Source organism: Herpailurus yagouaroundi, unplaced genomic scaffold (assembly GCF_014898765.1).
Source record: "Herpailurus yagouaroundi ecotype Mexico unplaced genomic scaffold, PumYag 246, whole genome shotgun sequence".
Taxonomy (NCBI): domain Eukaryota; kingdom Metazoa; phylum Chordata; class Mammalia; order Carnivora; family Felidae; genus Herpailurus; species Herpailurus yagouaroundi.
In genome coordinates, this window is record NW_024412463.1 from 12,855,715 (window position 1) to 12,870,343 (window position 14,629).

Consider the following 14,629-nt stretch of genomic DNA (forward strand, 5'->3'; position numbering starts at 1 on the left):
CTGTTTGTCCCCTGGCGTGAGGGGGCTTCCTCTTTGCTTTCCCCCACCTGCAGGCGGGGCTCATTGTCTGGGGTCTCCAGCCCATTGTGTGGGGAAGGGAGCCTCATTGGCAGGGCATCAATTTGTGATTATCTGCTCCCTGGCCCTGATTGGCTGCATGAGAAGGAGACTCCCCAGGGCCCTGTGACACAGAAGTTTGTGTAGCAACTTTTTCCAGCATGATGTGACCGTGTGTCCAAGCTTCCGAGTGGAGGTGTGCCCGCCCAGCCAGGATGATGCTCTGTGGGACCTTCCTGGGTGCGTACCTTTCTCCAGCCCTGCGCACCCCTCCCTGGGCCTGTTCACACATTTCTGCCTGGCTGCCAAAGGGACTAATTAGCTGTGTGTCCGTCAGCACTCTGTGCTCTTTTCTGGGCAGCTGAGGAGGTGATAGACATACGCTTGTTCCTGAGCGAGGCCAGGGTCCTTGGCCTGATGCCTCTCCTTTCAGCTGATTGCGTGGCTTGCAGACACCCCTGTTAAGGCTGCCCTGTTTGTGGGCTTGCCTTCAAAGGTTGAAGGTGAGAAGGACAGTGGGTGGGGGGAGGTGTATGTGTGCAGGTGTAGGGACCATGAGACTCTGGGAGAAGGTGGGGTGGAAAGAAGGCATGTGTGTATACTGACCAATATGCACCTGAGACTAACTGTAGTAAAGGGGCTTTGGCTGGGACTGCTGCTGTTTGTGTTCCTAGCATGTGCAGAGTTGTCCTGTGTGTGTGTGTGTGTGTGTGTGTGTGTGCGTGCATGTGTGTGAAACATTAACACAGTGTTAGAGCAAGAATTAGTGTGTGAGCCCCACAATATCCTCCCAAATTTGTATGTCTTCTTAGTATGTATGTTCACACAGTGTCAAAGGGTTCATGTGTTTGATGTTCCAGCATAAAACCATCTCACAATATGAGCCAGAGAGAGAGAGAGAGAGAGAGAGAGAGTGTGTGTGTGCGTGTGAAAGGCTCACAACCCAGCAAGTGTGAGACAGGCAGAGTCAGCCCAGGGTGTTGGTAAGAGAGGCTCTCGGTTTTGTTTGCTCCATCTGCCAGAGCCTGCCTGGGGCAGCGGCCCCCTCGCCCTCAGCTGTTCCTATACAATATTAATGCTGACCATCTCGGCTCCACACACAACGGCCCTAATTGTCGTCTGCAGCTTTAAGGCGGGCGCCCATCTGCAGGGAAGCTTTCAGAAGGAAACAAGAAAACTCTCACCCCCAGCTGGTCACCGGAGAAGGTGCCAATTACAGATGCAGAAAGTTTAGACCAAAATTACTTGAAAGAGTTTTTATGAAGCAAATGAACTGACACTTGGAATGTCTGTGTGCAGATTTGCACAAGTAATTACATTTTATTTGAAATGATCTTACCAGCTAAGCAATCATTAAGCCTGCTTCCCCCACCTCCCACAAAGCACTTCCTTAGCAAGCAGTCACAAGTTTGGTTTTGCAAATCTCCCCCTTTTCTCCCTGTGTGGAGTTAGGAGGACCCTCCAGTCGGACGGATGTGGTTCCCTGTGGATCTCCCAAACTTAAAAGTCCTACGCAACTTGCCGACAGATTTTTACCAAATAAAGCTTAAAGAACAATATACTCCATTCTTAGTTATGGAAAAGAAAATACGTTATGATTAAAAGAGTCCTGGCAGTTTTCCACCCTGTATAAGAAAGTTTTCAGTTATGCCTTGCTGTTGTCCCTTGCAAGCAGGGCCGGGGGACTTGGGTTAGACTTGCTTCTCCCAGCCCGGAGTCCTGACAAGACTTCAGTGTGCTGAGAACAAAGGGCCTGGCTCCAGGGGCGGGAGCGCTGTCCAAAGTGCTGATCAGACCGCAGGCGCGTCCGCACCCACCGCTCGGGCTGAAGGAAGAAGCCAAACCTTAGCAAGTTGCCGGCACAGTCCCTTCCCTGCTCCTTGCCTGTAACCCCTCTTTGTTCTCTAGATGGAGTCGGCTAAAGATTTTGAACCTTTCCTCATCAAAACCCACCTTCTGAAACGGCTCATTCAACTGTAACCTCCCGGGGCTTCTCTCCAGGTTCTTGGAACAGGCAGCGATTTGAAATTTCCAAGCACATTCAGAAATGCTCACCCGAGCAGCCTCAGGTGGAGTCCGAAGGGTCCATTCCCGGCCACCGGAGCTACACACCTCAGGAAGCCGTGGTTGCTCAATGGGGGAGGTGTGAAATGCTGAAAGGCAGAGGTTTGCACAAGTACAATTTATGTTACCTGGAAAAGAGTTATGCTGCACCGGGGCCTTTGGTTGCACATACTGATCTCTCCCCGTTGTTGATTCTGTTTGTTGTTGTTCTCTAAGTTTGACTGTCACATATCTGAATTAAATACTTTCATGAAACACTGGGTATTGTTGGGGAATACGGCTGATTCAGCACCGGCCCTCCCTTTGATTCTATCTTCCTCGCGGAACAATGGCGTGCAGGGCTGCCCGAGCCTGCAGCCTGCCGATAAGAGTTTAATAGAATTTCTGAATGCCAAAGGTTTGGGATGTAAAATATCCCAGCACTCACAGCGTGTCCAGAGGAGACAGAAAATGGCTTTTCAGGAGAGCTCTCAACTGAATATGTCCTTCTATGCTAATGGATGTGAGCTCACAAAAGAATAAAAACAATGGTAGGCAGTCATTGTAGGAGCCTCAAACTGTTCTCATTTGGCTAATTAATATTTCATCCTCAGTTTTACCAGTGAACGCTTGCGTTTATTTCCTTTTACTCAGTTTAAAAGATTGCCCCGAGTACATTATGCATTTTGTTTGTTGAGAATAATGTGTGTGTATATAAGAACTGAACATACTTGCTTTTAGTATGCAGCTCCTTGGTTTACGTGTAATGTGGCAACAACACTGCGTGTTAAAAATAATCGCTTGCGGAAGAGTTTCAGCTGATTTTTAGAACATGCTTTCTCTGAGGAAGCTGTTTCCTCTCTAATTCATGCTTTTGGTAGCCTGAGCTTTTTAATGCTGATTAAGTTGCCGGGGTGGGGGTGGGGGTGGGAATGGGGGTGGGGGTTGTGTTCCTGCATAACGAACCAGGAAATGATATTTACTACGTTGAAATCTCTGCCCTGAACTTCAGAGCCAAGGGCTGGCCTGCTTTTGCACTGGTCTGAGGCAGCCGCTCTTCACAGGCATCTAAAACCCAGCTTGTGTCCTGTCTCACGGTACAGTTTCTAACAAACTGATTATGATAATGAACGTTTGTTTGCCTGATTTATCAGGCAAGTTTGGAAGGAAGTTTGGATAGTAAGCAAGAATACCCTGGCTCTCACTGAGGTAGTTCCTGCATTTATCCTTGAAAGTGGAAAACAATTCGGCTGTTTGAGGAGTAGGTGGGCAGTTCCATTATGTGTGTGTGATGCCTTTTCCTCCTCTCGATTTTCATTGGATAGCTCCTGTCAGGCAGTTGAAAAAGACTCAAAAAGAGCAGAGAACTTGAGCTGTGTGTTTCCCTCTGGTTGGGATAAGCTTAGTGACTTTAGGGCATAGAGTACTTGTGCCCAAGATCTCATTAAGAGGATTTTATTATTTTAAAACTTAAACCAAAAACAGAATGTGTGATAAAAGAAAAAATATCTTTTCCTGATCTATTCTTTGTGTGTATGCCTTTATTTTTGGGTCTGTGGTCATAGGTACCTTTTACGAACTTCAAAAAAAAAAAAAAAACACATATCCTTGTAAGTCACTGATACTTGAACATGCAGATGAACCACTATGTAACCCTCCTGGTTCATCTGAGTAATAAATTCTGCAGTCCATTCTTTATGATGGTAGGTCATATTCCTAACCACCAATAAATATTGTAAAGTACTTTCGCTGCAGCCGTGCTAACCCAGGGCATCTGTCATTCTGGTTGCCGCTATTAGGAATTATTGGACTGAACCACTGCTGGAAACAGCACAGGGGGGTGAGTATGGCGGCTGTGACGCTCTCTGCCCTTTTGTGTGTTTTGCATAAAAAACCCCCAATCATGCTGCATATTAATTATGATTCAGTGTGGGCAAACACAGGCACCTTCTGTTGGCTGGTGCTTGGAGCAGGAGACAGGGGCTCTGCCGGCCTGGGCACCTCTCACTCCCCAAGTCAGCAGACCCATCTTTCTGATGCTATACTGTAAATTTATTTCACCTCGGAGAGTAAACAGATATATTGGAGCCCCAAGGGTTCATGGGTAGCGTATTTACAAAGGAGCCTCTCCGCCAGCCCGTGCCACCGCTGCTAATGAGAGCGGTCATTAAGTAAATGAGACGTCGCCTTTAGCTGGCTTAGGAGTCGCACACTAAGGGGAGAAGATATTTAATTGAAACCCGCACACAGGCTTCCCCACATGTGACCGCTGTAAGGGAGGCAGCTGCCTCCCCTCTCCTCCCCCGTCCACCCTGCACCCCCCATGTAAATTTCATGATTGCTTTCCGTGATGTCATTTTGAAGGAGGACAGACAATAGCTGTGGGGAAAGGTAAGTCCATGTTATGCTCTTTCGCTGACAAAGGCAGATATCCAAGCGCTTGGCTTTTCCCCTTGGACCGAGACAGGGAGAGGGCGCGCGAGCAGAGTTAATTTCTAAGATGAAGGCTTTCTTTGCAGGAAAAGCAGGTCTGGGGATGGCTTTTTAAAGCTGCTCTGTTGGACTGAGGCTTTCTTCTCCTCCCGGGTCTGCCCGTGGCTGTTTTCCTTCTCTTTTTCTGTCTCTCCCTGGCTTGTTCACGCGCTCGGCCTCTCTGAGAGTCTAGTGGACACGTAGTGCGTCTGACAGAAAAGACATTGGGGGTACCGTGTACCAAGGCAAGAAACTTTACGTGCATTTCTGGAAGAGGAACCCAGCAGCTATGTGGTGGGGGGGGAATGCTGCCTTGTTAAACAGAAGACTTCTCTGAAGTGGGGATCTCAGAGTTGGTACCTCGTGTGAGCCCCCACCCAAGACACCGAGGAGAGATGGTCATGTGAGCATTTTGTCTTTGCGTGTCATGTATTTCTAAACTTAAGGAGCAGCGTCTAGGGTGCATGTGTTTGTGGGGTAGGCGCACAGAACTCAATACTGGCTGTCCTTCTCAGCTCCGTTTCCTGCCGTGAGGGGGGTCATGAGTGTGGTTGCTTATAATATTAGTGTAACTGAATTTGTGTATTTAAAACTGAAAACCAGGGTTGGCCAGGAAAGATGGTGTGAGCTTTGAACAACATAATGCCGTTGCCCGTGGGATGATATGTTCTGGGGCGAGGGACTTTGTTTTGTCCGTTGGATTCATTTCCTTCTTTGTGAATCAGGAAATAAACAAGCCCATGGTGGCCCTAGTGTTGTGGTAGCGGGTGCTCACCACGAGGGTCCTACTTACTGTTTCTGAGTCACAGAGGGCTTTTCTGGTCTCAGTGCCTCCTTCGCATCAGTGGACATCATTGGCTGGTCAAGTTGGGCATGTAATTTCTGAAACAAAACATCTGAGAGGTGTGTCTGGTAGTGGGCCGTCAGGCTGTGTCACTATAGTGGTGATAATGATAGTGATTATTACTATTATCCTTTTGGAAGAGGGAGGTGAGGAATTTTGCCCCAGTGGTCTAAAAAACAAACCTTGAGGTTAGAGGAACCTGAGGGCATCTCTGAGGCTGGTGGCTGAGCGAACAAAAGGCAGGAACAGTGGTGGGACAAACCTCGAGGAGGTGAGCCCTCAGTCTTGGCGAGCGGCTATGCTCGGACTCTGACTCTTGAGATGCTGGCAGAGCCCGCCCTGCCCTCACTCCAGCCCGGTGTGTGTGGGGAGTGTCCTTGCCTGGGGCTGGGTGGAAGCCGGGGAGAGGCCCAGGATCCTCACCACCAGGGCTTCCTTCCCATTGGTCCTTGGCTGTGATTATCACCTCCTTCCATATGGCCCTGTTAATTAATGGTAAACAAAATAGTAGGAGAGCAGAGATTGGAGTTTTGTGGTGCCAGCAGGGAGGGTGTCACCAACAGGGCAGGACTCTGCCTGTCTCCCCAGAGTTGTTCACTGTGCAGAGGAGGCTGATCGGGGTTTAGAGAGCAGTTTGTTTGCAAAGACGAGGTGGCAGTTTCATGACCCGTTGTGTTCCTGGACCTGGAGACTGGAGGCCCCTATAAGTTCCCTCTCCACCCCCGGCACCACCTGATCTCACAGGATGTTTAAGGATCCAGGGACCTGAGCAGGGGCCGTGGAGAGCTTGACGTGTGTGAGAATTTGATGTGGAGGCCTTTCCATCCTGGAACCACCTGGGCTCTAACTTCCTTGGACCACAGGGCCCAGATGTGGGCCTGGGAGCTCTCCAGGGCAGGGGAGCTGCTTCTGTGTAAAGTGTAACCCAGGGGGCCTGTGTGACCCTCAGGCATTGTCCGCAGGTCTGGAGGCAGCCCCAAATATTGCCCTGAGTCCTCCTGGTGCCAGAGGGGGAGAATCTGTAGGCAGAGCCTTTGGTGCTACAAAGTTGCTCTGTCCTGGAGCTGGGGCAGGGGACTCAGCAGCTTTTCCTGGAAAGCCCCGTCAATGCCCAGAGGCATCAGGGAGAGGCTGGCAGAGAGTGTTGCCATGGGAGCCCTCACTGGGCACTCAGACACGCCCCAGGCAGCTGACCTATCCCCTGGCCCTGGCTGTGGGGGGCACTCTTCCTTGGTGCTGCCCAGAGCCCAGCCCCTCCTCTCTGGGCCCTCTTGTCCTCCTCTGGCCCGGGGTCACCAAATGTGTCCATGAGGACATGGGTGGCTCTGAGTGAGCATGTGGGGTGGGGCAGGGAGGGTCTGTGCTAACTCTGGTTGGTGGAGTTGGGAGTGTGTGTGGCTCAGAGCTGGGCCGATAGCTGTCCTGGGGGTACCCATCCTTGGGCAAAAGTTTGTGTGGACCAGCACTGGGCAGAGACAGCAGGACAAGCTTCCTGCAGACTGAAAATGTACCAGACAAGTACCCCTGGGCCTCCCACAGCCACCCTGATGGCAGTGGGCAGGCTGGTGGGGCCGAGCTCCTCCCTGATGGACTCCACTCAAGAGGCATGTCTTCTGGGTGAAGAGCGAGCAGGTCATGGTGCTGCTTAACCCTGCCTGGGCTGGGGATGGTGAGACCAGAGTTGACCAGAACACCTTGGTCAGCTCTTGTCCTGGAGCAGACCGGGAGGCAGGAAGCTGGCCTGGCCGGCAGGACCGAGGTGTGTCTGTTGGGCAGGAGGGGACAGCCAGTAGTCACCTGATCCTGGGGCAGACAGGGCACTGGGCAGCCAGACTTGCACATTACTCAGGCATATTGGAAAGATAAACCCTGTGCCTGTCCTGGCCCTGGAAGACCCATTCCAGATCTCCCTTTTGTTGGCTTTTATCTTGTAGAGTACTGGACAGGAGAGCCCAGAGGGGGCCTGGCTGGGGGTGCCCTCCCTCTACTCCCCTCAGCTTCTAGATTCTCCCCCTCTGCTCTTTCCTTGTGAACTCACCCAGGAATAAGCCAGAATTTAGTTGTCTACAGACATAATTTTAATGGGAATTTTGTGGTGTGACTTTTACACAAAAATGGTCTTTGGGAGCCAGCAACATTTCGAGATTATCAGCCCCCAAAATGCTGTGTTTCCCAGAAGGAGTGAGAACAGCTGCCATGGTGGTGCCCCCAGGGTGGCTCTGTGCTACTTGAAGACCACCCCCCCCCCCCCCAGGATGGCTCTGTGCTCCCTGAATACCACCCCCCCAGGGTGGCTCTGTGCTCCCTGAAGACTGCCCCCCCAGGGTGGCTCTGTGCTCCCTGAATACCACCCCCCCGGGTGGCTCTGTGCTCCTTGAAGACGGCCCCCCCCCCCCCGCCCAGCTCTGTGCTCCCTCAAGACCCCAGGACCTGTTCTTTCTTAGAAGCCCCTCTATAGGGATAGCCTGCTACCCAGCCTAGAGTGCTTGCTAGAGTGGAATGTCTTGAGGTTCTCCACATATTTTCTGTCTCTTATGAACAGCTGAATTTCCCCAAATGTCACCTAAAGAAAATCCTCAAAACAAAACGGGATAGATGTTTTTCACCTGACTTGAAATGCTTTTGCTCTCAGACTTCCATCAAGCTTGCTTCACAGAAGATAGATTACTGAATACTTACAATTGGTGTCCTCTCTATCTTCAGCATTACTGAAGCCGACCCTGTGCTGGTTTCGCACGTTTCCCCTTGCTTGGCTTATGCGGTTAGGAGCAAAGATGCTTTACTTATGAGAACAGGGGCTTTACCCATTGTTTCTTCCTTCCTGCCTTTTACAATGTGTACTTAAAAAACGCAATGTTATTTCAATCAAATGACGTGCAAGTAACTCAGAGGACAGTTCCAATGTGCCCCAGCCAAGCTGTGAATATACCTGCCTCTGTGGGGATTAGTCCAGCGGTTGGAGAGGTTGTCAAGCACTGACGAGCGTCCGGGGCCTTGTGGCCACCTTCCGGCCAGCCCTGGGGACCGGAAGGGGCGGTTTGCCCCGGGATCGCTCGGATTCGGTACACCAGGGGGTTGTGGCCTGCACGGAGGGTGCGTGTGGCAGGTCCTTGAAGGACGGGCTGGCTCGGTCTCCCTGCATTGCTCAGGGTGGTGGGCAAGGTGCGAGTGAGCGTGCGTGATTTGAATGTTGTGAGGAAAAGCGGACGCGCCATATGGTCTGAGTTGCTGACAGATTAGCCTGCCGGGCTTCCACCTCTCACCCTCACGCCTGGCTTCACACCTTGATCGTGCTCGACATCAGTCTGAGGGTGCCGGCAAAAGCCATCTGGGTCCTCTCCCTTTTCCCCACTTTGTTGCCTAAAAACGACACGTGAGAGGAGTAGCACAAGATGAGAGGGTCCCTGGAGCCTCAGGGCTGCTCTGCCTCTGCCCTGGAGGGAGAGTGTCTTAGGTTCTCTCTGCTGGGCAGGACCTTAGCGCCCCACCAGGCTCTGGTGCCTGTTTTAGAAGGTCCTAGAGGGACTGTGGCGCTCCCAGACCTCAAACTGACAGCAGCAAATGCCCCGGGAGTGATGCCCTGGGTCGCAGTGCACCAGACCCGTAGTTCTGAGGGTCCCTGAGGCGCATCGCTGATTTCGAAGCCCTTCAGTCTTTACGGGACTTGTTGAATCCTGACATGAATCGGCATCAGCAGCCAACCTGTGTACATCCGAGTGGTTCCTAACTGGGAGGGCAGGCTGTTCTCCGAAAGGCCTTTCATAGACTCAGAGCTTCTCCTGGGATGTGAATAAGGAGCCTAGGGACAGGGGTCTTCTCAGTGCCGGTTTTTCTGGGGCCGTGACCGTCCTAGGGTCCCCTAGACTAGGTGGTTCAAAGCAGCCTGCTCAGTCACAGGACTGCTAACTGAACAATTAATTGGTTTGTTGATCACTGTTTTGCACATGGAACTGTGCAAAGTCAGAGTCTGGCATCCAAAGTAGAGAGTGCCTCTTGTTAGTACTTTTTAATGGTCTGACTTTGTTTTGGAGAGACGGTTTAGATTTTTGTGTGATCTGTTTTATTTCCACAAAGCCGAGGCCCCAATCCCAGGAGCCCGATCCCAGCTGCGAGTGCTTCTTGAGGCCTCATTTTGCACCAAAGCAGATTAGCTGGGAGGGTTCTCCTCCCTGCAACACACACAAGCCAGCAGTTTCCACCATCTGTGAAGGGCCTAAAGCCTTCTCTCATCTAGTGGTTCTGATGCTTCCTAGAGAGGCCACTGAAGCAGTCAGAAAAGCCCACAGAGGCCCTGAAGTACTGAAGTTGGGGGTCTGAGTCCTCGGTGCATCAGCCCACAGGGAGAAGAAAGGTAGATTTGTTATTAGAACTTCCTCCGGCGAAGCTTTGTAGCCCCCTGGAAGGCTGGAGCAGGTCATGAGGGATCAGCTGTCGGCTGCTGGGCCCTGGCTTTGCTTGTCTGGCTGCCAAACACACACGTTCGGCTTCTAAGTTCTGAACCTGTAGCTGGGTGTGGAGCTCCCTTCATGCCCCAGCATCCGGGCTCTCTCGCTCAGCTTGCGGGCTGCATCTCTGGCATCTAGAGGCCCAAATGGACTCTGGTAATGAGTTAGAGCCCATTCTTGTGATGCAGGATGCGTTCCTAGAGAGAGCACTCTGATAAGCAGGTGTGTTAGCACAGGGTGGGAGGTTCTCCCAGCCCGGTCCTGCTTTGCACCCTCCCGGTGAGGGCCCCCTTCCTGCCCAGAGTCACTCCCAGGCCAGTGGCTTATGGTCTGTGTGAAGTGTTTTTGTTTTCTCCAATTTCTATTGAGTGCTGGTTCTCTGGGTGCTGAGCACTGAACACTCAGATTGGGAAATTAGCATGTGTACTCCCCAATATTTCTAAGCCTAAAAGGCAGCCAGGTGGGCTGTTGCTGGGCAGTGCTAGGAGGATGACAGGTGGGTCCCCCACCCCCGCGCCTGAAAATTGGGGGTGACTCTCAGCCCTGGAGCTGAGGCTACAATTAAACTCACCAGGGAAGAGCTGCATCATGTCAGCCGCCTGGGGGCTCACCCTTCTCTCCCGAAACAGGAATGCTTCCATGTCCTGCAGTTAGAGGGACTGGGGGTGGGAGAAGGAAAAGGGCACAGTTGTCGGAACTGCCTCCCCCCCCCCCGGGGCTTTGGGGCCCCCCCCCCCCCCCCCGAGCTGCCTGTGCCTGCCTACAGAATGCTCTTCCTGCCTGGATTTTCAGGTCAGCCGCCTGAGAGCCTTCTGACTGAGGGGGACACAAGCCAGGGTGCAGACAGACCCTAAAGGAAGCTTCAAGCAGCTTACTTTTACTGCTTGTAGAGAGAGAGCCCATTCTAGTCGGGTCACCTTCAAACCCTAAATAAAGTGTGTTTTCAATGAGGACGGAAGTGACCGTCCTTCCTCTCCCTGGGCTGGACAGTTCTGAAAAAGAAAGACGTTTCTGGGACTCCTGGACAGGAGGCACAGGAGCAGAATTCTGGAGAAGGCCTCTCCTGACCCCGGGAGGCCCGTATGTGCTCTGAAGACCCCAGAGACCTACAGGGAGGGCGCCCAGAGACCAGCCCTCTTGGTTCTCAACCTGGTGGATGAGGCCAGAGCCGTCCTGTTCCCTTCTCACAGCCTTTGTTTCCCCGTGTGCTCTCTAGGATTGAGGCAGGTCACTCTAGATGTAGCCGGTGTCTCTGATCTCGGCTCAGTGAGGCAGGCCCAGAGGTCAGCCTAGCCTTCCACACCCTCCTGTCTGAGCACCTGGCATGGCCCATGCTCTGGGCCTTGGAGAGCAGCAGCCACAGACACAGCAACGGGTGGTGGGGTCCTGGAGGCTGTGAGTGGGTTTCAGTGATAAAGTGGACCCCTTCCCTAGCTCCTCCTCTGGCCTGTAGCCAGGCTTGGTCAGTGGGGTTGGTCAGGAGGAGTGGGACGGAGGTCCCCACCCCAACGCCTTCGCAGACACACTAGCTGCATCCATTTCCTTTGGGCTCCTTCCTTGCTTCTCCCAGCCTCCTGTTCTCTGTTTTTCCTGTTGGCCTGGAGGGGTCTGGGATGTGGGAGTGCAAGGGCTTTTGGAAGCCACCTGGCTCCTCATGTGGGGGCAGAGCGCATGTGAGTTTGCCGGCTGACTCACCAGCCCGGGTGGAGGTGGCGACTGGGGTCACCATTGAACCCCGCTTGGGGTGGAAAGGTTCTTGAAATTCCTGTGGACCTGCATGGAGGACCCAGTTGTGCTGAGTGGTCCGCTCCTGTTGCCGTCATTCCTGGCACCTGCTTGGGTGTTGGAGGCCTGGCCCAGGTGACTCTGAGGTAGAAGCAGGTCGCCACTGTTGTGCCCCTCCTGGGACACTTGGGCACCCCGGGGCTGAGCACTCTCCCCTCCATCCTGAGACCCTCCCTCCCCTGCTGGCGGGCTCACTGACAGGCCTCCTGGAGAGCTGTCCTGTGATTTCTTTTGGAAAGTCGTTATTATGCCGAGCAGTTTGGCTGTTGTTTTTACAGCACTGGTAAGGTTAAAAGCAATAATAATAATAATATAGGAAAGACTCAGCCCCAGTAACTGCCTGCAACATGCTATTTGCATTTTTAAGGAAACACTTCTTTGAGACAGCTTGGGTGAAAGGTCACTATTTGCATATAAATGGAAAAGAAAGTGTATGAAGCTGGAAGTTACATCTGTATTATTTTCCCAGCAGTGAGCTGCTGTTGGAGAGATTAAGGGACATGGCTTGGATTTGGCTTTTATAGAATAGAGAAAGTACCAGCGAGGCTGATTTAGAAGCAAAATAATGAGAGAAATGTGCAAAGCTATAGAACTGCCAACTCCCCTGCCCCCACCTCTCTCTTCCCTCATTTTCACCTAAACTCAGCAAAAGCAGGTCTGCTTTGCTCCACTCAGCAAGTCTCCATTTTACTTCTCTCTGAATTCCAGCTTGAAAAAAAAAAAAAAAGAGCAAACCTTGCCTCATTTTCCCCGTGGCCCTGATTGTGTTTCCTGCCAAAAGGTGGTCTAGTGGGTGGGATGCCAACACAGCCTCAAGACCTCCCGAACTCAGGACAGAGACCCCACTGCAGCAGAGCTGGCCGTTCCAGGGCCTGGAGCAGAGAAGGACCCCTGAGAAGTGGGGGCTGAGGACAGGTTGCTCAGGTCTGGGAGCTTCTGGGGGCTGCAGGAATAGCTGGGGGAGGGGGAATGAGGGGTCTCGAGGGTGCCCCACCTTTCCTTCAGCCCCTACTTGAAATGTTCAGGGCACAAGGTGCCCCTTCCTTTAGGGTTTTCAGGGTTGTTAGACTCTCCCGAGGGCCTGCCCCGCCCTGCCCCGCTGTCCCTGGGCTCTCTAGAGGGAAGTGGGCAGGCTGAGACAGTTGGAGCTGTTCTTGGCCCAGGATGTTTTGGCCATTGTAGGCTTTAAGGAGCAGTACTGGAGACCAGAAGGTGGAGACATGAAGCTAGAGGGGCCTGAGGGCCCCTCTCCCGAGCTCTGGCTTCAACCCCTCCTCAAAGAGGCCTCCCCTGACCACCTGTTGGTGAAATCACACCCCACACCCCACATTTTAAAAATATATTTTGAGGGGCGCCTGGGTGGCGCAGTCGGTTAAGCGTCCGACTTCAACCAGGTCACGATCTCGCGGTCCGTGAGTTCCAGCCCCGCGTCAGGCTCTGGGCTGATGGCTCAGAGCCTGGAGCCTGTTTCCCATTCTGTGTCTCCCTCTCTCTCTACCCCTCCCCCGTTCATGCTCTGTCTCTCTCTGTCCCAAAAATAAATAAAACGTTGAAAAAAAAATTTAAAAAAAAAAAAATATATATATATATTTTGAAACAAGCTCAAGCTCATGGAAACGTTTCAAATGCAGGACAAAACCCGTTTTTCCTGAGGCACTTGAGAGTATATTTGCCAAGTCTATGTCCATGACCCACTTGTTTGGGTGTTTCCAACAGAGAAGAATTTCTCCTGCAGAATCATGGTCACCTGTATGGGCATCTGGTCCTCAGACAGTGTCCAAACTCCTCCAGATGCCTCAAAGGATGGGCTGAGAATCATGCTATGTGTTCAGTCTTCGTCATGACTTTTACCCTTCGGAAGAATGCTTGTCAGTTTTTTGTAGAATGCCTCTCAATTTGGGTTTGTTGGCTGCTCCCATGACTGGACTTGGCTTATGTGGATACACCCAGGTGTGAGGCTCTTCTCCATGCACCTTGATGCTGCTACTTTGGTCACCGGGTTAGATGGCACCATTCCTCCCTTTGCTGCTGCAATGACACTTTTTTCCCTTTACAATTCCTAGGTATTTGGGAAGGTACTTGGAAACTATGGAAATACCTCACTCATCATCAAACTACCAATTTATTTATTTTTATTGATCCCTGTATTGACTCATTACTTATTTTATCCAATGGGCTATAATTGTTATTTCGATGCTTCTCCTTGTGGGCCAGTGAGACCACCCAAAGTGGCTTCAAGTCCTGATGCTTCCCCATGGCTTTCTGAATGCATCCTTGCTCACCCCAGGCTTCTGTTGTGCTTTCCTGTCCACAGCTTAGAACCCACCCCACAGCACGTTTTCGGGGGAGGGCTTGGTGCTGGGTGTGCTCCCAGCCTTTCAGTGGACATGTGTGTGCACATACACACAGTTACACACGTGCATACTTGCACCTACATCTGGACTTACTTCTCTATTTTCTCTATATGTCAAAAAGCACAAGTTCACACTGATGCCCTCCAGTATGAATTCCCCCACAGGGTATATTCTAGGTTTCTGCCTTTCTGTGTAACTTCTTGCCCCAACAGCAAGAAACCTGGTTTCCATTATCCTTTTTTTTTAAATGAATATAATTTATTGTAAAATTGGCTTACATATAACACCCAGTGCTCATCCCGACGAGTGCCCTCCTCAATGCTCATCACCCACTTTCCCTTCTCCCCCACCCCATCAACCCTCAGGTTGTTCTCTGTATTTAAGAGTCTCTTGTGGGGCGCCTGGGTGGCGCAGTCGGTTAAGCGTCCGACTTCAGCCAGGTCACGATCTCGCGGTCCGTGAGTTCGAGCCCCGCGTCGGGCTCTGGGCTGATGGCTCAGAGCCTGGAGCCTGTTTCTGATTCTGTGTCTCCCTCTCTCTCTGCCCCTCCCCCGTTCATGCTCTGTCTCTCTCTGTCCCAAAAATAAATAAACGTTGGAAAAAAAAAATTAAAAAAAAAAAAAAAAAAA

General features: G+C 51.8%; 1 protein-coding gene across 4 annotated transcripts in view; it reads left to right on the plus strand.

Moving 5' to 3' along the window:
- Positions 1-220: 220 nt before the first annotated feature.
- The window catches only part of MYT1 (myelin transcription factor 1), a 71,271-nt gene continuing 56,862 nt past the window's right edge, over positions 221-14,629 (plus strand). The window contains exon 1 of one of the 4 annotated variants that reach the window (XM_040459981.1): positions 221-297. In XM_040459981.1, coding sequence (XP_040315915.1) covers positions 273-297 — 25 coding nt within the window. In that variant the 5' untranslated portion in view covers positions 221-272. Of the gene's footprint in view, positions 298-4,076; positions 4,492-4,515; positions 4,976-14,629 lie in introns of those variants that run through there. The other 3 variants (XM_040459980.1, XM_040459982.1, XM_040459983.1) reach the window with 3 other exon arrangements.